At 37.4% G+C, this 23,635-nt stretch overlaps 2 protein-coding genes across 19 annotated transcripts in view; one reads left to right on the plus strand and one right to left on the minus strand.

Annotated features, from left to right (window-relative positions):
* LOC308179238 (uncharacterized protein) overlaps positions 1-23,635 on the minus strand; it is a 213,420-nt gene that overhangs the window by 105,378 nt on the left and 84,407 nt on the right. For 3 of the 15 annotated variants that reach the window (XR_013940290.1, XR_013940295.1, XR_013940299.1), the window contains exon 1: positions 16,071-16,888. The exons of 5 other annotated variants lie outside the window; for them this stretch is intronic. The gene's annotated coding sequence lies outside the window, so the exon portion shown is untranslated. Of the gene's footprint in view, positions 1-16,070; positions 16,895-23,635 lie in introns of those variants that run through there. 7 more of the 15 variants (XR_013940297.1, XR_013940298.1, XR_013940293.1 and 4 more) reach the window with 6 other exon arrangements.
* Positions 10,700-23,635, plus strand: part of LOC308179268 (uncharacterized protein) — a 47,690-nt gene continuing 34,754 nt past the window's right edge. For all 4 annotated transcript variants that reach the window (XR_013940305.1, XM_080559183.1, XM_080559185.1 and 1 more), the window contains exon 1: positions 10,700-10,827. Coding sequence is in view for 3 of the 4 variants with exons in the window: in XM_080559183.1 (XP_080415309.1) it covers positions 10,793-10,827 (35 nt within the window). In the remaining variant the exon portion in view is untranslated. The remainder of the gene's footprint in view (positions 10,828-23,635) is intronic.

The following is a 23,635-nucleotide window of genomic DNA, read 5'->3' on the forward strand; positions in this document are numbered from 1 at the left end:
ATTTTTACCATAAGCTTACTATAGCATAGATAAAATTGCTTCGGAAAGGAAAGGAAAGGAAAGGAAAGGAAAGGAAAGGAAAGGAAAGGAAAGGAAAGGAAAGGAAAGGAAAGGAAAGGAAAGGAAAGGAAAGGAAAGGAAAGGAAAGGAAAGGAAAGGAAAGGAAAGGAAAGGGAAAGGAAAGGAAAGGAAAGGAAAGGAAAGGAAAGGAAAGGAAAGGAAAGGAAAGGAAAGGAAAGGAAAGGAAAGGAAAGGAAAGGAAAGGAAAGGAAAGGAAAGGAAAGGAAAGGAAAGGAAAGGAAAGGAAAGGAAAGGAAAGGAAAGGAAAGGAAAGGAAAGGAAAGGAAAGGAAAGAAAGGAAAGGAAAGGAAAGGAAAGGAAAGGAAAGGAAGGAAAGGAAAGGAAAGGAAAGGAAAGGAAAGGAAAGGAAAGGAAAGGAAAGGAAAGGAAAGGAAAGGAAAGGAAAGGAAAGGAAAGGAAAGGAAAGGAAAGGAAAGGAAAAGAAAAAAGAAAAGAAAAGAAAAGAAAAGAAAAGAAAAGAAAAGAAAAGAAAAGAAAAGAAAAGAAAAGAAAAGAAAAGAAAAGAAAAGAAAAGAAAAGAAAAGAAAGAAAAGAAAGAAAAGAAAAGAAAAGAAAAGAAAAGAAAAGAAAAGAAAAGAAAAGAAAAGAAAAGAAAAGAAAAGAAAAGAAAAGAAAAGAAAAGAAAAGAAAAGAAAAGAAAAGAAAAGAAAAGAAAAGAAAAGAAAAGAAAATATAGAAAATTCCGAGCACTGTAGCTCATAAGATTGCCACTTATCTTTAAAAGTCTTTGCACTGCAGTTTCATTGGACCTGAGGAAGAGGAGTAACAGCTTGCAATGCTGTGACCGTATCCCAGAATTCTGACCTGTACAATCTACCACTGAGCTTGCTTTCCTGTAGAGAAGACTAGGACTAATGAGATCTGTAGGCACACATAAGAGTGAATCCTGAGCCCAGGGAACAGGGTATTAGTGGCTTTTGCAATTCTGAGGGGCTGAAAAGGAGTCAGCTTTAGACATGTAGGTGTAAATGCCGTGAGACTTGTTTCTCACTCAAGAGGTGAGTCCAAGGAGGAGCCAGAAAACCAGAAGCTAAATGGTACTGATGGAAGTCCCATCGCTAATAAAAAAAATTATGACTTCATTATAATAAAGACTTCATTAGGGTTAATAGCATAGGAGTTTAAGGTTAATAGCCTAAGAGTCCCTTTGGGTATGGTTAGAGGAGTGAAGAGAGGAGTAAAATCTCATTCTGGCAAAATAAGAAGCTTTTCTGATGCTGTGTGTGAGTATGTGTCACTAGAAGAATAATTGCCAGTAGATGAAAGAAAAGTGAGTGGAGGAGACCAGTTTCTGAATGATGCTTGGTCTCTGGGCAATCAAGGAGTGCAATTTTGCAGTGGGTGAATATAAAATGCTTTTCTACTGTTCCTGATTATTTTGCATTATCACATATATTGCCATATATCTGGGCTGAATTATTGGTACAAGTGTACTTCTTAGCCCCTTCAGGAGCGATGTGGCTACAGCTGTACTAATAAATAAAAAAGCTTAGGGACGGACCATCCTCCAGCCTTTAGAAGTGGCATGTTCTCAAGAGCAAACCTGTGCCCTTTATAGCTACAGTCTATACCTACCCAAAACAAGGTGGTCTCATCTGTATTATGTTTTAGGAGCAGTCCCTGGCCCTTATTATCCTCTGGACCTCAACTGAGTACTACTTTGGAGAGTACTGTTTGACACGAGTCAAAGCTGTGCAAAGGTATGTGCTATAAGTTAAATACAATGGGCTGCAAGAGGTAAATCTATGGTCAAATCCTAAATCTTGTCCCCGTACTCTATATTACTATAGATGTAATCTGTGGGACCACCAAGTTATGGAAGTTAAAAAGCAAGGAAGAAACAAGGGACATTAATTTGAAGATATTGTAGTGAATTACCTTCCTTGAACTCCCAGACATGCATTCTGTTTCACCAAAGAAAAACTACTAAGACACTAATGGGACACAAAAGAGTATGGAGTCCTTGACTTCAGAATTGTCCTGTTGGTGTCTGAAGATGTGCTCAGGGATTTACAGGTAAGATCAAGTGACTGCTCTCAAGATCTTTCCTAGTGAAGGACTTTGAGGTAGCAGAATCTCCAGAACAGAGATTTTTTCGTAACAGTAAGGACACATCCTCAACACAAGTGATGAAAGGTGCAAGCCTGAAGACTTGTCACATAAAAGGCATGGGGGGTAGGGAACTAAAGTATTCTGAAACAGAGAACTAAAGGCCATTGGAAGACACGTGGCTTAACTCAAACTGAAAATCTCCTTTTTTCCTTGTGTGCCAAGAGGGAAGGTCTTGGCAACAAAAAAAGGCCAGGCAAACAAAGAAAATTGCTTAGTAACTAATGAACAAACTAACAAGCAAAATGACAGAAAAATGATTGCAAGGCCAAAAACATTGCAGCCTGTGATGTGAGCAGAGCTACATCTGAAGCCAAAGGCAGTAGAAGCAAACCAAGAAGGAAGAAGCTCACACCACTTTTCATGACCTCAGTGCAGAGCTCGAATAGAAATAGAGAATATATAGGCTGTTTGAGCAGTGCAAAGGCAAAAAGTACCTTGGACTGAGAGCACAAGACAGTTCAGTATCCCACAGTAGATATACACATGAACCTACACTGGAAGGAGCAATATGGTGCTTTACTGTAAGAGGAAAAGACTGAGTTCTCACTGTAAGTGAAAAACAGAATGCAACCTTAAATATGGCCTCACAGTGGCTCCTACATAATTGCTAGTTCCCTGCTGTGTTCCCTATACAGCAGGTCTAGTACTGACATCTGGTACTAATTTAGGGTTCATCTGCTCCACAAAAACAAACATATTGTGGGGCCTCGTTACAGCATGCTTGTCCCTCAACTTGGTTAAACCACGTTCCATCTTGTAAAGTAGATGTGACATAACTGTTTGCATTTTGGCCCTGAACCATGCTACAGATGTCGTAATGTTGAAGAGCCTGAAGTAGCTTAAACTGCAATGCTGGGGATCTACTAGGAAGCAGCAGCAGTTCCAGCCCCTCAACAATAGTGTCATTAACCCCTTCCCCCCAACTCCATTAGATTACTCCCATCTTGTTAAACACACTGAGCAGCATGATTCTAACATGAGGTAGCTTAATTTTGGCAATATTTTAAGCTGTGGTTATTTGAGATCAGGTCAGAAAGTTTTATGGGGAAGTTATTCTGACCCTGCTCATAAACACATTTGCCATTTCTATGTGTGTATAACACAAAACACTCAAGCAAGAGAGACATGGCTATAGAGAACTTTCTACATTTTTTTCAGACAGACAGATATACACATTCATTTTGATTTAAAATAAAAAAAAAACCACGCTTGGGGGCCAAATGAGGGGCTGCGTGAAATGGGTAAAATTTCATACAAAGTACCTTAGATGCCCCCACCTGCCTTAGCAAAGGATTTATCCCAAATACCTTACTGAGAACCAGAAAATTAATTAAGATTTCATTCTAGGATATTTCAGTCTGTACATCCCAACTTACTGCTCCAGGGACTGCATGCTGACAAAGCTGCTCCAGTTCCAGCTATTGCAGAAACTTCTCACGCTCTGCATGCTGTTCATTCTCATGTGGCATTCTCTTTCACTTTTTTGTTCCAGCTACTGTTTCTCTTGCCAATAAAGATTAGCATAACCTTCAAGAAAATCTGGCAGAAGGTCATGATCATTTCAGGGAGAAGTAAACAGACTGAGAAAAGCATAGAATGAGATTACTAGAAGAGTGCAAGAACTCTTTGCCCACAATGTATAGGTCAGGCTGTCAAACAAAAATATATTGGCATTTAACTCAGTCAAAACTTACATAAACTCTGTTAGACATCTGAGAAGTTGGATGGGTCTGGAATTCAGGGCTGCATTGGACCTTAAAATTATTCACAACCTACAGTCTCTTACCCAAAACAGATCATTTCTCCATTACCTGGGGGGTAAGTAGCAGAAGAAATAATTTGCAAATATTTGGAATGTTTCTATTTTTCATTTTTAAAACAATACACATACTTTGTTATTCTCCATACGGTCTTTCTCTGCCTTGTAACTAACTTGTACACCAGATTTTTATTTTTCCTTTAAGAAAAAGAAGTTGATCATATCAGTCCAGGACTTTTTCCAAAAAACCTGGAGGGAGTGAGGTTTCCATATACTGGGGCCAAAATACAGACGTTTGGCCTAAAATTGTTTTTTTATTATTTTTATTTTGGATTTTGGAAAAACAAGCACACAAGTCTCCACAGAAGAGCACAAGTACATGTGTTCTCTCTATTACACTGGAAGAAAATGTAGCAACTCAAAAGGACAAAATGAGCAGGCCTGCTTTCTCTAAGCAGAGCTTTCAGAAATGGAAAAACCAAGCAGGCAGAAAACAAGTGTAATGAAGGGACTCTGACCCCGCAAGAATGTCCATTTTTTCCAAATGAATCAAATGGTCTAATAAAGGATATTACCTTCCCTATAAATCTTGCCTCACAGAAAACAAAGGAATAAGGATTTCAAAATGCTTCCACAACAAGGAGCAGAACCAGGCTATAGAGCAGGCAGGGCAGCAAACAGGGACAGACCAAAGATGGAGTTTGAACAGTCTGCCAACATGAGAGGAAAGAGCTGAGTATATAGTCCAGAAAAATTGTCCTCTTTGTACCTTTTATAAACAATTACCAGGATGCATCACTGATTTTCACACACACAACCAGAAGTGTGTGAACTTTATCTGGAGTTTGAACTTCACCGACAATTCTTGACACAGGATGGGACTGACTAAATGGTGAAAAAGAGCTAGCTAATGCAGACACTGAAGTATAACTAGAAGAGCTAGCAGCAGAGTTTCCATCAGAATTTGCAAAATAGTGTTTATATCCTTTGCTGTATATATGTGCTTTTGCTATAGCAACAAAGTTGAACAGTCATCATTTTCTATGAGCAAATCTAGCATAATCTGTATCTTGCTTGTAAAGAGAAATGATTTAATCTATATGAAGTGCAACCTAGTAGCCAAAATGGAAGAGAAATCCATGATACTGAAGTTCATATACTGTGTATATATATATATGGGATTTCCCAATGGATCAGCTAGGTCAATATCACAGCAGATTGTCCAGTCTTCCAATGACAAATAATAATGTCACAGGTTACCGCCAATTTTAACAGTCTCTGAAGTCTGTTGTCCCAGCTGTAAGTGTCAAATAACAACCTGGTGCTGAGTTAGACACTGGAAAAGTACAGCCTGTGTGAAATAATTCATTAGTTTAATGGAAGAAAACTTGGAGAGATGATGTTCAGTTCAAACCAGGGTACTCGGAAGTGCCCCCAGCACTATCCTGGGCCTGGGCCTTGGATGGATCCCACAATACAACACAGATAGCAGGATAATTTCTCCCATCCAACAGGAAACACTGAAGGCATTGCTTTGAAGTTAGGGATAATTATTTATTTCAGGTGATTTTCAGCCACTAAGAACATTAATCAACCAAGGAGCTGAGAAAAGCTGAAAAAAGCTAGGCGCGCTGATACTTCAGAAATTTTATCTGTTTTTCAAGTAAGATTAGAAAACAGACAGATGATAATGGAATTCAATAGTTGGGGTAGTGGGTGAAGTAAGGGAAGATTTTGGTTCTGTAACATAGTAACCTCTAAAGGTAACCTTTAACAAAAGAGTAGAACACATGATTTTATGGCCTTTGTCTCAGCAAAATAATACCAATCTTCTGGATGACAGATAAAGTAGTCAAGAAGACTTAATCTACTCAAACTACATGAAAAGAGAGAATCATGTTGAAAGAATAAGACATACCTATCCAAGCACATAAACCAACTAAAAGCATCATTTTTAAAAACAAACCTAAAAGTAAACTAGTATGCTGAGAGGTATTATGAATACTATTGTTTGGAGCCTGGAGAGTCAATAACAGTAGCTGGAAGCAGTCCTGCTGGACAAGACAAATTATGTGATTAGTAATAGATAAACTTGATGGGGTAGGTCCTTTGGGTTTTGGAAGACTGCATTTCACGTCTAATGTGTTCCTTAAAAGGTACAGTGGAAAACCAGGTTGGACAGTGGTGACATTTTACATCCAATATCCTGTTCGTTATTAGAAACTCATGGATGACTGTGCAGACTCCCCAGTCCATTATCAAAGTCCATTATCAATTACTCACCATAATGGACCTCATTATGATAAATAAGGAACAGTTAATAGCTTTTATAAAAATTGAAAAATTGCCTAATGAAATGAGGTTTGATTTATTAAGTGCAAACAGGATATGTCACCAACCTGAAATATCTCTTGGATCTTTTAAAACCTGCAATTATTGAAAGTTAGAGGAATAGCTGAGATTATAGTTGGGAACATGCATTTAACTGAAGAAGGGCTAAAACAACTGGGAATTGTTCAGGAATATCTTGCTGGATGCCCAAGAAACCAAGATTCTCAAATTCAAAAAAAAAAAAAAGATATTTTTTTTTGTGTAAGCAATGCTAGAAGCTTTGTATTTACACCCACATACATACATAAACATATAGTACATGTGCATATGCACGTGTGCATGCATATATGAATATGGAATTAAAAAACAATGAAATGAGAATGATTACAAACCACAATTTGAAATAAGTGAGTAATTAAGTCAGTAAGTCAAATGAACGGGTTATAAAGCAAAAAACTTAAAATGGTAAGGCATTTAAAAAAACATTATAGAAGAAATGAACTCAGTGAATGAATTATAAATCAATAGCTAGATTCAGACAGCAGGATGGTGAAGTGTGATCAAGGAAAAGCAGAAATGTTCAATAGGTATTTCAGTGGCATTTGGTATGAATCAAGTTGTAGATCTACTTCTTAAAGTATCACTGATAGAAAATTCACCATGTGCAACAAAGGAGGATATGAGGCAGTCTGTGTGATAATTAATCATTTACAACCCCACAAGCTTATATATTTTAGGTTCAAGAGTACTAAAGAGATTAGCTGAGGAAATCTCTAAATTACCAATATAATTTTCTGGCAGACATTGAACTGGATGACCTCCTGAGGTCCCCTCCAGCCCTCCAATCCTACGATCCTATGATTTTTGATTTCTCTGTAGAGGCTTTAATATCTTTGCACATAATTCAGTCATGCTCTCAGCAATTTGGTCTGTCAGAATCTATTCCTCACCCTGTATGACTGCCTCTTTCTGTCTTAGTGACCAAAAAATGCCACACACAAAGCGTGTCATGGCAATGCAGTCCTCCACGGTTTCATGGTCCAAAGACCATTCCCCCTTGTAAACATGGCAGGACACAAGGTTTAGCACCTCTTACTGGTGTAAATGTAAAGAAGGGCTATAGGCAACAGAGAACCTTGTTGGATCTTCACAGGGTATCAAGGACTAATAGACTTTCTTTCCTTAGTGCCTCATAGTCCATTGGTGAAGATCTCCTGGTGGCAGCCCTTTCTCCTTCACTGACGCGGTCAGGAGGCAGTCCCAGATGCGTATCCTCAATGACCTGCTGCGAAGCCTGAGGGTTCTGAAGATGATGGGAAGAAGAGATAGGACCAGCAGATCCCACAGCAGTTCTTGGACCACCTAGGGACCAAATTGCTGCACATTTGCCCAGAGGCTTGAGAGCAGGAAGCTCTGGAGAAATTATGTGAGCAGTGTCTCCTGTGGCACACCTATGGTCTCCCATAGGATAGGTATGTCTCCATGCTCCTAGGTTGCAACAGGCAAGCCAGCTGCAGGAGATACCAGAGGAGAAAGGTTAGCTGAACCCTGACAAGGGATCCCTGTCCCCCTGACATGAATATCCTCAGTCCTCAGAAACACATTCCTTAGGCATCCAAATTGACCCAAGGAGAGCAAGGTATGTCAGCGGAATGTCTGAGTGGTGGGCATATTGGATCCCCTACTTCCTTCTCTCTCTCTTTTTCCTATCCACTCCCCCATCCGCAAATCTCCCTCCCTCTTCATCTTCTGACAAGTTTTGGGTCATGTTGGCCCTCTCAGGGAATATAATTTTTTTGTTGTTTGAACACATTTGCCAACCCATTTCTATTGAGCTGCAGGTGTTCCTCCCACTCAGATTTTTGGCTGTTGCTTAAAGATACATGCCTGGGCCATGGCCTGTTGAACAGTGGACTTTGCAGGGGAATAGGCATGCAGAGAGCTTGGCTGCTGAATGCATTGTGAGTGGGAGGATGGAGGTAGTGCTGGGACAGAGGAGGTCCCACTGTGAGGACATTTAAGGCAGTGTATGCAAATCATGGGGTGTTAATGACCCATCGTTAAGGGTGTAGCAGGGTGTCTGGAAGGGTGTAGCAGCTCTAGGAATAGTTGTTTCAGCCAAAAGCATAAATACAGGACAGATTAATCATTTCACTGAGGTACTGAAAATAGGGGGGACAGGAGAGAAGGTCTTGTTTCAATTAGGGCAGAAAGGATTGTTTTGAGGGCACCTTTCTGCCCCATAGGGAGGAATCAGATGACTCTGTCCAGACATCTTTTTTCTGAAGTCTTACTCAGTCATGCAAAGCCAAATGATAGCTTCCCCGTTCTCATATCCACATCTGTCCTGCCATATATCCTAGTGAAAAGAAGGGCAATCAATTCCCCCCCCCCCCCCACCTTATTAAGGAAGCACCTTTTGGTGTGCTGCAGCTTGTCAACTACTTTTTTTTTTTTTTTTTTTTTTTCCAGTAAATGTTCAGGCCCAGGCCTGTAAAGTTTTCGGAGGACTGCTTGGACAGCAGTCACAGGCATGCACCGAATTGCAGGAAGGTTCATAAGTGATTGCACTGACTGCTGTTTATCAGGGCATGCAGAATCAGTGAGGATACTTGCTCAAAACGAATAGTGGATGGAGTGCCACCAGGGAAAGAATGACAGAAGGGAGAGGAGAGATAAAGAGGGACAGATATTGTATGCAATTACTTTCCATTCATGCAGTCATTTGTCACAGTAGAAAAAGCATCAACAAGCAGCCTATCTCATTCCTCTTATCTCACACAGTCAGCTCCTGGACACTCAATGTGGTCATGTCAATCATCAGTGAAGGCACAAACAGTGTCCCAGACACGAGTGCCAGCAACTCTCAGTTGCTGTGAAGAGCTATGTATACAGCTGCCAAAAGAAAACACTCACCCTGTTCTCACAGAGGTTGTATAGGACACAGCAAGTACCAGTTATCTGCAGGTTGATGGAAATGTTTTTGTCTGCTCTGCCACACATAAAATGCCATTCTGTTTCAAAGCAGATAGGGTAAGAATACAAACCACAGATGGGCTACATGTTTATCTAGATACTCCCTCAAGTTTCAGCAGTGCAGGGATACACAGTGTCTCCAGTAATGCGAAGGTACCCAAATGCCAGGAATGATCCTGTCCCTGCTGTAGAAAGAAGTCTTAGCATCCATTTTCAGTCCAAGGCCAGGGTTGCAGAAAACATGGCCATTGTCAAGCCTTTCTATGAAGCATTTCTAGATGACCGTAAATTTTGCCTTGGTGGTCCTGCAAGGCCATAGGAGAGCCGAATGAAAGCCTTTGTGGTTTTGTATAATCTTAGCTGCCATGGGCTAGACACCAGTTTGGAATGTGCATGCCATCAATAACTTCTATGTGGATAATATATATGTTGGGTCCACAGCACCAAGTGTTTTACCTTGCTCATCTACTTGTGTAGCAATGCATACCTGGTAAAACAGAGAGCTTATGCAGTCTGCAGTCTAGTAGCTACAGTATGTGTTTTCTGTACTTGTAAACCAGTACCTCAGTTTTTGTCTCGTTCTCATTGTTAGCAAAATATCAAATACACAACATGCTTATTGTACAAAACCATTCTTTTTCTTCTGGAGGATAACGGGACTGTGAAACAATAGCTCTGAAAAGTATGGGCTATCCTGTTCATTTTAAGCAATTGACACAGAAACTTGAAGGTGATCATTTGAATGGAATGTAAAAAAAATGTTTCCCTGTCATTTTTCAGACATAGTAAAGCATCACAAAAATCTAAATTACATCTTATTTGGATATACAGAATCCAATGTCATCTAATCCACGCTTTCTAACAGTCAAAATATCCAGCTTTTGTCCTACTATTTATTAATACATTTGCCTCATCAGTAGAACGACAAAAAGTGTTTAGCATTCAAAAGCACAGTTAAAAGCATCATTGCAATACACAAACACAAGTGTACTGGATACAGAGCAAACATCTTCAATGTGAACACAACTTCAAAGTATTTGACTCTGTGACTCTTACACGCCTGCAGTATTTTTCACTGTAATTTCCTGAAATTTACGTTAAAAACTAGAGGTCCAACCTGAAGTAGTCTATTGGTCCTCAACTGAGTCACGACTTTTAGTATCACAACACAGTCATCTACGACCTGAGCTAACACAGTAAATGGCAAAAGCAGAAACTTCTCACCCTCTGTCTGAGCTTAACACCAATGAATGCCGAGACATGACATCTTCTAAGGATTTCCATACCTACTTAACAGACAACACAGGAACAAAGGGACTAGAATCTCTCAGACATTTGCTTGTGTTTACAGGCCTTCCTGTCCCAGTCTCTAGAGACTTTCCTGCTCAGCTCACCTACATGCTGTCCCCGCGAAACTGTTCTCCCTCCTCCTCCAAGATTCTGACAGTACAGCCTTAGCCTCCTCTGTTCCTTCTTGAACACCCTTCCTCCCCTCTGCCTTACCCATGATGTTTCAGGAGCAAGAGCAGAAGTATGGTGAATACAGAAAGGCTGTGGACAAACAGCAGGTAAGGTAGAAAAATACACATACCTAAACTGTTACTACCTAACCCAGGATTGATAGAAGTGCCGTATAGCCCTATATAGAGGCAAGAATAGCCATATTTCACTGTCCAATGCAGATATAGACAGTCATCTCAAGCTAGCATAGAAAACACTAAAATGTTGCATGGTGTAGACACTGTTCATCGTGCTGTGTCCTGGAAACAACTGCATGGGGAGTATGTTAGAATCATTTTCTCAATGTGACTGAAGATGTTTCAAGCAGTTTTAATGGTCAATTGGTTCTCTGAGCATACATGGCATTCCTAAGGCACAGTGAATATTCATAAAATGTGTGTGAAAATCCATTAGCAAAACTGTACTGAGGATGTGTAAATTAAGACTATTCAGAGAACTGCAAGTTGGCCAAAGCTGGACAAATTTTTGAGGTATAGTAAAAGGCCCATATCTAAAACTCAGACAGTTCTTCTAGCAAATAACAAGTCCCTGCTTCAAAGTGTGGACTCATGATCATTGTCATGGTAACAAGTATAAAACAAGAATGTATAAAACATATTCTGAGAAAATGAAAGTTACAATGACCAAATCTGGCCCGTCAGACAACAAAATGCCAACCTAAGCAGATTAATCCTAGCAAGGTTATAAACAATATAAAAAGTAATCTATAATGGAAAATGTCAGAATTTTCTTGCAGTATCTCTAACATGTCAAAAGATCTTAAACTATTTCTACTTTCAACTTCTATAGCACATGAATAAGTGAGAATAATTTATTTGTCCCTGTACAAAACACAAATGATTTTTCTTCCGTATCTCAAATCATGTTGCAGAATTTTAATGTTGTGTATAAATTTGGGTCAAAGAGGACAACTGACTCCAAAAGAATAGAATAGTATTTGTAAAGTGTGTAGCAGAAAAGAGTAATAAAGGTGAAGGCAAGGTGAAATTAAAGTATAAAGAAAAAAGGGCCAGTTGAACTAGAAGGACATTGTATGCCTAAGGGACAATAGAGCAGGTGAAAATAGAGAGGTAAAAAAGGAAGATAATTCAGACTGGTGTATTTTCCTGTGTATTGAAGTCATCTTCAGGAGCTCTAAAATTCCTCTTTAGCCCTTCATTTTTAACTGTCTGCTTAACTTTTTTTTTTGTGGAGGGGAAAACAGAAGTTACACAGCAACTTTTCCTTGGGATACGGTAATTTAAAAATGAATATAATGTCCTTTTTTTGAATAGAGGGAGGACGGGATGAGAGTTCTATTGCCGCTAATTTTCCCTGTCTTTGTGAACATACAGAACAATTTAATTATACGGTGGCATCAGATTATTATAGAATTAATCAATTAATAACCCAAAAGACCATTTTTATGGTATCCATCAAGGCTTGCAGCTCAGAAAATTAGAAGTAGAATTAGCAGCCTACATAATTGTAAATAAGATATATAAATCAAATGAGCTTCCACTGTGGTTTTAGTAAATGGAACCATGTCACATTTATAAATACCAGCGTGAGAAGCTTCACAGCCAAAGTACACTGTAGCAGAAATTTCTGAGCATAGAAAGCTTGAATCATTAAATCATATCGTAGAGGATGGAAGATTCTCTGTAAACTAGTTTGAAACATGAAATAATACTAGAACGGATTGTTAACCTGAGGCATGATTTCATCCTTGCCTCTAATAGACAGGAGTTATCTTGAATATGATGAAGCTCAGTTGATCAGCATCATATAAACAAATGTTTAAAGCTTAAGTGAGTGACCTCATTCAAGCTAATGTATATTCCTGGGACCAAAGGTATAAATAATAGATATACCTGGTATAGAAGGCAGATTAGTCACTACAAGGAAAAAAATACCCAAATTTTATATAAAAGATCAAGAAGGACTTGTTCAAAATTAGTCACTAAATAATCAATCTTGAAGGCAGGAATCCACTTCTTAATTCTAAATGATCTCTAAACCAGATATATTCTGTCTGAAGTACAAAACATGCTATAATTCATATGCTTTAAGCAACATTTACATACAGAAGGTCAATATTGCCTTGGATGTCATGTGTATATGATATTGTCAGCGAATTAGCATTTCAGTTGAGAATTTTCTGTTAATATTCTACCATGTATTTGAAGGTTTTCAATTCATAAAACATGACAATATTCATCCTCGGATCTCTATTAAGACAGAGATAGAAATAGGCATTTTGAAAATAAACTTGGATGAAGCTAGGTCTCAGCACCATAATATACATAATCTAATATTAGCTGTTAGAAAATAAGAAACATAAGCATATATATGTCTCTTAAACAGTGCATTTCAAGGTTTAATTCCATGGAATTAAATGACAGAAAATAGATATATTTCTTTAAAGAGTATCTGAAAATCTCACCACTGACAAGTAAAACGTATAAATCTATTAGCAGCGAAAGTAATCATGTACACCATAGAAGGTTTTTCACATCAAAGCAATGCTCAGATCTAATACTACAGCTAAACTAAACATACTCTTAAACGCTTTAGGAGATAAAGAGTAGCTTGTTGCCTGTACCTTGTGAAAGCAAGTGAAACCCTTACATTTAACTGTTTCTGAAGCCTATGGATTAAGTCATTTTGCAAAAGATGCTGTGGAGATAGTTTTGAAAAATGAGAATACTGCATTGGGAATGGTTCCAGGTTAGTTTTTGTGGAACCTGAGGGGGAAATGCTGGTCCCGCTTTCACCAGCAGCAACATCTGTTTACTTCCAAAGGACCTTTGGCTTTAGCTGAAGACTGCTTCCTCCAAAGCACAGTTACAATGTGAGCAATAAAAGCATACCCCTCACTCCCTTCTATGTTAAATATGGGACCTCAAACAGGGCAGCTAGAACTATACTGTAGAGGAAACATATCTAGCCATTTTCCTTGATTTTAATCCTCCTGGTGAAGTTGTTAATTAAAGTTAATTCTAATGACTCCTTCTACTACGTCCAAGCTGTAGGCAAAGTTCTCATACAGTAAACAAAACCTTTGATTTCCTTTACTGCTCTCCAGATCATAAAACATTTTTTGGTGCTATAGAAAATTGCCAACAACTCCGAGCTAAAAGACTCATTATATTATAATAAAACCCATTAGATGATTCTTTAAGAATTTTTAATATCCAGACTTTCAGAAATCTGGGAAACAGCAAACCAACTGCAGGTTTGACACTTGTTGATACATGGCATCTAAACCACAGATTAGGTCCAAGAACTCTAAAAAAGTGCTATTATATTTCAAATCTAAAAAGTATAAAATTTACCTCAAAGTCTAATTTGAAAAGTTCTGCTAAAATGCATTGCTATAACTATAGTACTATGGCCTTTTACTGAATTATGGAGCTAATGTATTCCACACACTCAGGGTATTCTCTTTTTCAAATGAAAAAAAAAAAAGAAAAAAGAAAAAGAAAAAAGACATCATACTTTCAAGTTTTTGAGGTAGAGTTAATTTCTGAAGAATTTGCCAAGATGTTCTGTGGATTTTTGCTGGTGCTGCACTTTAGCAGCAGAAGTAAAAAAAGATTTTTCAACAGTTTAGTGGAAAATCAATTATAAATTATGTGAGGTACCTCCAAAATTTTCCACAGAAATGGGAACACATCCATGCATTTTCTGTAAAACAAAATGGCAAAGTTCCCTGCAAATTTCTTCCAATTTTTCACCTCGATTTTTAACTGGACTCAATGATATTCTTGTTTCATTTGGTATTAAGACATCTTTTTACAAGACAGTTTTGTTTGTTTTTCATGTGATGTTTTCCCATTTCACTTAGATGGTAATTTTACTTAAGTAATGCCCATGAAATCTAACAACTCCAGTCTTTCTGAAATTGGGTTAACCTTTGCAGTGAATAGCACATGGAGATTTTGGATATCTAGACAACACAGCTTGTTAGAATATTTTTTCAAAAAGTAAAAAAATAAAAATCAGACTTCATATAGGTTGTTTGTTTGTTTATCATAGCAAGATGTAGACCAATACATTTTTAACAGGCAGATGAGAACTTTATTTTTCAAATTGCCAGAGAATAGGAAAATATCTGGAAACACAAGATAAATGTATGTTACTTGTCTGCCTGAAGAAATTGTATTCATTCAGGTAATCTACATAATAACATTCACAGCCTTTTTCAAATAAATAAAAATCCCTTTTGATTTTAAGTGTAACCCATACAAGCAAAACAAAAAAATAATCTGCAAATACAAACTGATACCTCATATTTATAGCCCTGGTGTTGAAGAAATTGAATTCTCTGGCTCCACCAGCCTACAATTACTTCGGCTTGCATTGAAGTGGCAATTTTCAAGCAGGAAGAATTCCATTTGAGAAGGAATTACAACACTCATTCACAAGATACATGATTGTGCACTAGATATATTCCTGGAGCAGACTAAATATATTTCTTAAATACATTCCTTGCACGTACATATTCTATAGTTACCTTTATGAGGGATACAGCGACTGTATTTTCAGTTTGCTAAATGCACCAATATCAAAATATTTTTAAAATATAAATAACCCAACAAAATGAACAAACAAACAACAAAAAAAAAGGAAAAAGAAAAAAGAGGAAGCTACTAGAGTTACTTGAAGACCTTTAGGAAAGGACAGATGGTCTTGGAATCAAGTTTCAAAGAAATGAGAGGACAAGTTAACTGAGTAATTCCTGCTTAAGAAAGAAGTTTATGTTTTTATCATTTACATAGAATTAAAAATTAAAAAAATGATTATTATAAGCTCTTTTCTTTTCACACAGAAATATAATAGAGCATTTAAAATACAATATACAAGCAAATTAGAGGCCTTTCTTCCCCTCTCTCTTTCACACATAATTTCAAGTCCTTCTATGTCATAAACATGAAATGAACAAACACCTACTCAGTTCATACGCCAAATGATTTCATATTTCAAAAATAAAATGTCTGTATTGAAAGATTATTATCTTCCAGTGTCACCTAAAGGAAGGAATTGCCCTGGTATTTTACAAAATTTATTGATTCAGAAGCAATAGGATACCAAATCTGCTTACTAGGGCATTAACACATCCTGCTCTGCAGGGGTGGTGGCCTACTCTCACAGTTCAAAGTCTTTGAAAACTGAAGAAAATCTGAACTGCCACATTCAGCTCATTCCCTCTATTAGCAAAAGTTAGCAAGATCCTCCAACTTAGTTTTTATTTACTGCCCCCATTCCTTGTCTAGTGTAAATGCTGCAGTGTTGTTTGAATACTCACACTTTAGCTTACTTCTTTTCTCCACATATTCCTCCAACACATGCATTCTGTTCTAAAGAGTGCATCCTCCTCAGCATGGTGCTTCCAGAGTTTGGGAGCTGAATCCAGAGGTACGATCAAAAATTGTGGATATGTGTTTCTTCAGATTTTTTTTTTAATTACAAAAAAAAGAGAGAAAAAGTTATCAACTCCAGATAGAATAAAAACAAATCTTGTTGTCTAGACTTCTCAAAATGTTCCTAAAAATTCCTTCTCCAGATCATCTTTTGTATTCCACCTTTTCTATTATTTCATGTTGCTAAATCCTTGATTATCATCACCTTCATCGTCTCATATGGACATTCGCTTTATTCAGCTATGGCCCACTAAAAATTAATCTAACCCAAACTATATGCTTTTGTTGTCTAGATATAATTAGGGTGCACAGACAGACACATTCAGAGACAGATTCATCCCAGCTCAGAATGGAGGCCTCACAGGGCAAAGACGCAGATGGAGCCTGGATGTGAAGGTCTGGAATAAAGCCCAACCCAAAGGTTATGCCAAGGGTCTGGGACTGAGCAAGCAGATTGGTGTTATTCGTACTGACTAGAGAGAAGGTAAAAGAGATTAACAGGGAAAAGATTAAGAGCCTTCATTTATCTATATCAGATTTAAGGTAACATCTGGAAATTGGTAGAAAGATCTGAAAGAGGCAGTAATTAAAGTCAGTAGCGAAGCATGTTTTAAAGTATCTAGCTGGAGTGTGACCCTAATACTCTGGCACTATTTTTCAAATATATAAATACATGTTTTTCATATGAGAAGTATTTGGGGATATTATAATAATTATCATCACCATCCAAAGTGCAACTACTACAAATCACTTCTCTCTGCCAGTTCCTTTCTATTGATGTCCCATGCACAGCCATTTTTAAGACCTGGAAAATAAGTTCATGTGGCTTTCATGAAAAAAATGTTTTGGTTCTCTGCTAGGCAACAATATATATAGTTTCTCTTAATGTTTTTACTTAATCACTGCAACTGGCAAATCTTCTGTGTCCTACCACTGAAACTGTGTCATTAATCTGGAAAAGGTCAACCACAAAGTAAAAATTTAAATTGAGTTAAACACAGTTCAGTTATATCATTCTATAAAAACTGGGAGGCACATTCAGAATATTCACCCATCTAACCCTTGTTTTATCTTTCCTCTTTCCAAAATCCTCATGGATGGGTGTGTCCCAGAGTACCTCTTTTACAGTTTCTGAGTTTAATGCACCTCTGATCCATTCATGTGTCTTTCAGTGGTCCTTTTTAAGTCTTAAATCTTGAAATGATACCATTTTCTTTTTGGTACAGAACCCTCTATTCTCCCTCCATCCAGGAGGAAATTGGGGCTGCAGGTCTTTGAGATAATTTCTGCAAGTCTGACTTCAGAGAGGAACCTCTACCCATGTTCTCTCTGGGACAATGACAGATCTAATAAGTGCACAGCCATTTGTCACAATGTTAGTTATCTGCTTAGAACAGCAAAAGCTACTGAGAAATCAATTCGTAAAGCAATGAAGAATTTATGTGCAAATCTAGTTTATCAGGCAGGCAAACATCAACTACTTGAGGAACCCATACAGTAGGATTGGACAGCCTGATTAAACTACTCAGGTCATTTCACCCATCTCTTTATCTAATACAGGTCCTATTCCAGAATACACATCACCTTTTCATCCGATAGGGTTGGTATAGATTGCTTTAAATTAATCTGTCAGACCTCTTTAATCTAATCAAATCAGTATGGTTTATTTCTCAGAATGAATCTTCAGAAGACTCCAAATCACTCTTGGCAACTGAGGTTAATCACCCTGTCCGTCTTCTTGAGTCCTTCCACTTCTTTCCCCTTCTTCCAGTTACCTTAGTATCAGCAGAAGATTTTTAACACCTTTGTATACCCAGGAACAGGGTTCCTAGAAATCTTTTGGAGATATCAGATAAGCTTTACAGCATGAATATGTTGTTCTGCATGTCATGCTTCCAAAGTATTCTGAAGTATGTTTTTTGGCTTCATTCTCCGATATGCCAAGCCCCAAGAACTGTAAGACAATGTTATATGCTAGAATATCTTCATTATTACTAGAAGAATTTAATTAGTTTATTCTATTAATATGCTAAATTTCAGCAGTATTAGTAATTAATTTTAATACCTACTCATACTTTTTCCTGCAAAATATGCATCAGGTTTAATCTGGAGAGTCTAGAATGTTGTGGATGGTCTTGATTTCTGATTGTTCCCGCCACTCTGTAGCAGGCAAAAACTCCTGTCTGAATTTACCCCAAGAAAAGTAAATGGGAAGACCAAAGGCTTAAGAATCATGAACTCTGTTACACAGAATCTTTAATATATGCTATAAACAAAATTTCCTCTTTCCCAGCAGTGCCTTAGACTCTGTTTCAAGGATGCACCTAACGTAAAAAAATAAGCATGAGGGATTGTATTTTCAATTCCAGGCCTTTTGTGGCATCTATTTTCAGGTCAGTGTAGACTCAGATCTATATGGACCATGAGTTCTGTGACACCTATAGGATTTAAGTTTGCAATTCAGAGGTACCTATACCTAAGTAAACATTTAGGACACAGTCATAGATTCTTAAACACCATCAATACCAAACAGGTAAGAATTTTGCCATAACATTGTTAGATAAATTACTGCATTCCTTAACACAAACTCCAGATACTGTTCTACTGCTGTATATCTTCAAATAATAAAATTAATCCTGTAATCCCCTCAAATCCATTGAAACTGGGAGAATTTACATAAGGACTGAGATAGTAATTTATTTCTAAAACTCAAGAATACACTTTTGTTTTTAGCTGGAATACATAGTACAGGTGACATTTGATCAGCCCACATCAGGCTAATACTGCTTCAGTTCCTTATTGGGGAAGAGCTAATCCCATTTATTCATTAATTATTAATTAATTAATTAATTAATTGCTTGATTATCCACAGTTTATAAAACAATATTTGCACTCAACCTTAAAAGAGACAAATTCTAGCACATCCCCAAATTACAGAGTAGGCACAACACCCATCATCTCAAATGATATCCCATCAATGTTTGCATAAAAAGGAAACCAAGCCTAACAATATCCTCTTGACAAATGAAGTAGGCAGAGACGCTTCCAAGTACTACAATCCACTACCTACGTTTTCTTTTAAATCTTCACAGGGCCAGATTCCATCAGTTAGCCCAAGCTGAAGATAATTTTGTTCAGGATTAGGTGACAAAATCATCAGTGATTACCAAGCTAGATCTGTCTCCCATTCCCACTTTCTCTTCTCCCAGGTGTTATACTATTGACACTTGGTTCACCAAGTAGCTCATTTCTCTTCTGTTCCTGCAATCTCAGACTTGTTAGCTGGAGGAACAAGCCCCACCATGTGAGGAAATGTCAAGTCTTCACCTCCACACCCCCATCTCTTATGTCTTCTGACAATATTGTTTTGACAGCATACCTGACAGGAAAATAAAATAAAAAATCTTCAATAGAGGTTTCATCTTGTGAAAAATTTATCTGCTTATGTCCAGCATAACAACAACAACAAAAAAAAGGAATAACAGGGGCAGGAAGAATACAAGATGAATCCTTTAATAAGGCTTGAAACCATCACAGTCTCAAAGCGAATAATATTTGCCTCTAACTAGCTTCCAAGCAGCATTATACAACACTTGCAGCCATTAAACAGACTTCTATTTCTAGATACAATAAATGCTATCCTAACATAGTATGATACTATGTGAAATAAGCCTTAGCTATAAAATATTTAATAAATCCATGAAAGTATAATAACAGATAATGGGCAAGTCCATGAAACATGCGATTTAGTCATTAGATTTCATCACTTTTTGACTTCCCAAACAGATTATCCAAACAACATAGCTTACTGCACATCAGAAAACATAACCACATCCTAAAACTGAGATGGAAAAATACATGAGGATGTTATTGCAAGAAGAATTTATTGGATTTTTTATTCATTTGCAAAAACAGATTAGCTCCATTGTTGCTGAGATGAACAGGTTTCAGTTCTCATTGAAACCTCTGAAAGGTCTGTGTGGATAAAGAAAGAATTATTGTGGTTATAAATACCAGTACAGTATTAAAATATTGCTAATATTCAAGATGGATAAATGTATTTTATATGTTATCTCTGCCATATAAGCTAGGTATTGAAAAATGTATTGTTCTGCATAGATATACTTTCTAAGAAAAGTTTTGCTTGTTTGATTTGTCCCAAAGCAAGAAATGACATAAAAGTTCCAGTGTCCTACACAGTGTTACTTTTATAAATCAATCTGGATTTGCCCCTGAAGTTAAAAAGAAATAACTCCCAGGACAATGAAAAATAATACTGTAGAACATATACATCAATTAACACTGAAAATTTTCTTTAATTTCCAAGATCTACCTTAGGACCTATAGTTGGGTGTTATTTGGTTTCTCCACAGAAAGCTAGATATTTCTCATAAATTCAGTAGATTTGTGAATTTTCTATAAATACTTATACAACGTACAATAAAGGGTTGAGGAAAAAATAAAATCCCTGTGAGCTGAAACTTAATAGATTGCAGTTAGTTGCTCCAAACTGTTTGTGGTTAAAAGCATTTTACAAGCACAGTGTTATTACACTATGAGTAAGTCAGGTTTTCTTTCTTTCTTTTTTTGTTTTTCCTCTCCAGGATAATTTTTACCAGGAATTGTCACCTTGAGCAAATCTCATATTAACCCAAATGCCAGATGTTAATTTCCCTAAACTGTTTTTGTGTGACTGCCTTTTCTGAAGAATCATGAAAGCCATAAGCCCAGTTTCAGGGCTACTGAGCACCAAAATTTAATTCAGTGGTGGCTGTGGATGCTGGGCAACCTTTAAAAATACGTTATAAGGCAATGCTGCTGACATAGAGAAAGTCCTGGAAGCTCCTATCATGGAGAACACCCATTGACTCATCTGGTATTTCCATACATGAAAATTTGGAAAAGGGCTTTCTGTTCTCAAATTTTAGGAGGAGCTGGGACTTCATTATGGATTTTGTTAGTTTCCATCTCACAAATACACTTACATGCTTTAAAGTAAGTTAAAACTAAACTCTGTGTGTGGGCATGTATGTTTTTATATATATACATATTGACAAAGCTACATGCACACATATACACAGTCTTCTGTGCCGTATTTGGAGGTAGCAAACATGAACTCCCAACAGTCTTTAGCTTTTTGCTATTTAGAGTTCACAAAAAGGGAAACAATATGCATATATATATATATATGTAATACTTTTGCCAATAATAAAGAGATGATCTGTCTCTAAGAGAAGCAGCAAGCCAACTACATTACTACTATGCACTAGCCGCAACATCGCCAGTGTCATTGTGGTGAGGTCTTCCAATTTTGAGAATCTGAAAAGACATCCCTTTTGGGATATCACCTTATTTTTGGCAAATTCACAGTCTTGTGAACTTTTGTACTTCTCAGCAAAGCAGTAAGGATGAAACAGCTTTAAGATTAACCCAGCTTGCACCAATGTTAGTAGGAAGTTATCTGGTCAGTATAGGATAGCCAGAGCCTCACACATTCTGCCAGCCACCAAACAAGACAATAGATCCTGTAACATGCGGCTTTCTATCCCTGCTTTATATTTGTTTCGTATTACCACATATTAAACAAAACAGTGTGACTTCTTTGCATAAGGTAGAGATATAAGGGGTAAGTATGTGGACCTGAGATTACATGAGAAGAAATGCGTTCCAAAAAGGCAACAAAAGATTAACACAATTTCTCAAACGCCTACTATCACATTTCACAACTCTAAATTTCAAGAGAAAAACAAACAAACAAACAAACAAAAACATTGTTTATCCCTCCTATTACAAATGTTCTGCAAAGTGAAAACTACATCAAACAACAAAGAAGGACTGTTTTTATACTGGTTAATTTTAATGGGAAAAAAATAAGACATGCAAAAATGAACCTTTCTTAAGCATTCCTTAATTAAGACATTACTGAGCTGATAGCCAAATCTGTGTAAAAGGCATTTCTCTTGTTACTATAGCCCTAACACAGTGTTCCGAGTAATCCCTTTTAGCCAGTGTTTGGCACAGTGGTAAGGTCTTCTGCATCTTTTGAGAACAGGCCTGATAATCACAGCTCCTAAAATCTTACCTCAGTCTGCTTGGAAATGGTGACATACACCTGTATGAAAAGATAAGGAATCAAGTAGTTTTACCAACATCAGTTGCCTTTCCAAAAATAAGCCAGTGTTTATTGACTTTCTGTATATATGACCAAAGCTTTTGTGTTAGAAAAGTCACTTCAGCAAAGTTTTTGGTCAGACAGAGAGCAGATAAGCTATCCAAGATCCTTTCTGCTCTCTCTGTCTCTAGAATCCTTCCTCTTATCCAGCTTCTCTCTGTGGCTGTAAAAATGTTATGTGAATGTTATAGCTTATTCAGTGGTAAAGAAAAAATATTATGTTCCTGTTCAGTTTCCCGTTATTCTTATCTCAGGTGTTTTTGGCTCTGTACTGTAAACAGATCATGGAAATGAACCAAAAAAAACCACCCATATAGTTATATCAGTGCAAATGAGGATGAAGTTTCATACTTTTTTATTCTATTTCATATGCAAGTTGGATGGTGAAAAAGGTAGCAAAAAAAGGGTCCATCTACAGCCAGCTCAGTTCCCTGAGGTGACTTACTGAATCAATTGTCTCTTCCTAATGCTTGAATAGGGGAGATGGCAAGTCAGGAATACACAGTCAGAAGGCTAGGAAGGGAGGGACTGCCCATTTCAGTGACAGCACTCACTTATGTTTGATTATAGTGACCATAAAATCACTCCCTGGGAAGGAAAGAACCTATGGCATAGTGGTGGAGTGAACCTTGCATTTGGAACTATCACTTCCTTGCTGTATAAGGAGACAAGTAATACCAAGGGCCTCTTCAAGATCTCCTGCTTCTCCAGTTCTCCTGTCCTGTTCCCCTCACTTATTTTCTCCCACAGATGACTCCATTCCTTTGGTTCATGTGAAACAGGGTTCCCTCCAATCAGGAGGAGAACCAGCACCTTCCTCCTCTATGGAGAAGCATATGGGTTTGGAATTTATTTTGCTCTGCAGTCAGTCAGTCCTACCCAGGTGGACTGACAAGAAAAGTATTTATCTCCAAAACAAACACAAATGTTTGTACATATATAGAAGAACATTCTGCTACTCAATTCAACTTCCAATAGAAAAGTTCAGGCCTGTGACCTGAATAAATCATTAGGAGGCAGGACTTCCACACAGAAAGTATGTCAACATTCATACGTAACCAGGAACTTATTTTGCTCTGTGACGTAATGTTACTCAGGCACCTGAGGCCTATAGTTTTAATATGAAGACATATTGAAAGCTGTTTATAGGTAGACACAATCAAACTTTTGTCAGCATGAACACAGCATGTAGCATTAAAATGTTCGAACACAGCACAGAGCAACTAAGAAATCAGCCAAGGAAAATCAAGTTAGACAAGAAAATAATTACTAATGTAA

Source organism: Anser brachyrhynchus (assembly GCF_964034855.1).
Source record: "Anser brachyrhynchus genome assembly, chromosome: 1".
Classification (NCBI taxonomy): Eukaryota; Metazoa; Chordata; class Aves; order Anseriformes; family Anatidae; genus Anser; species Anser brachyrhynchus.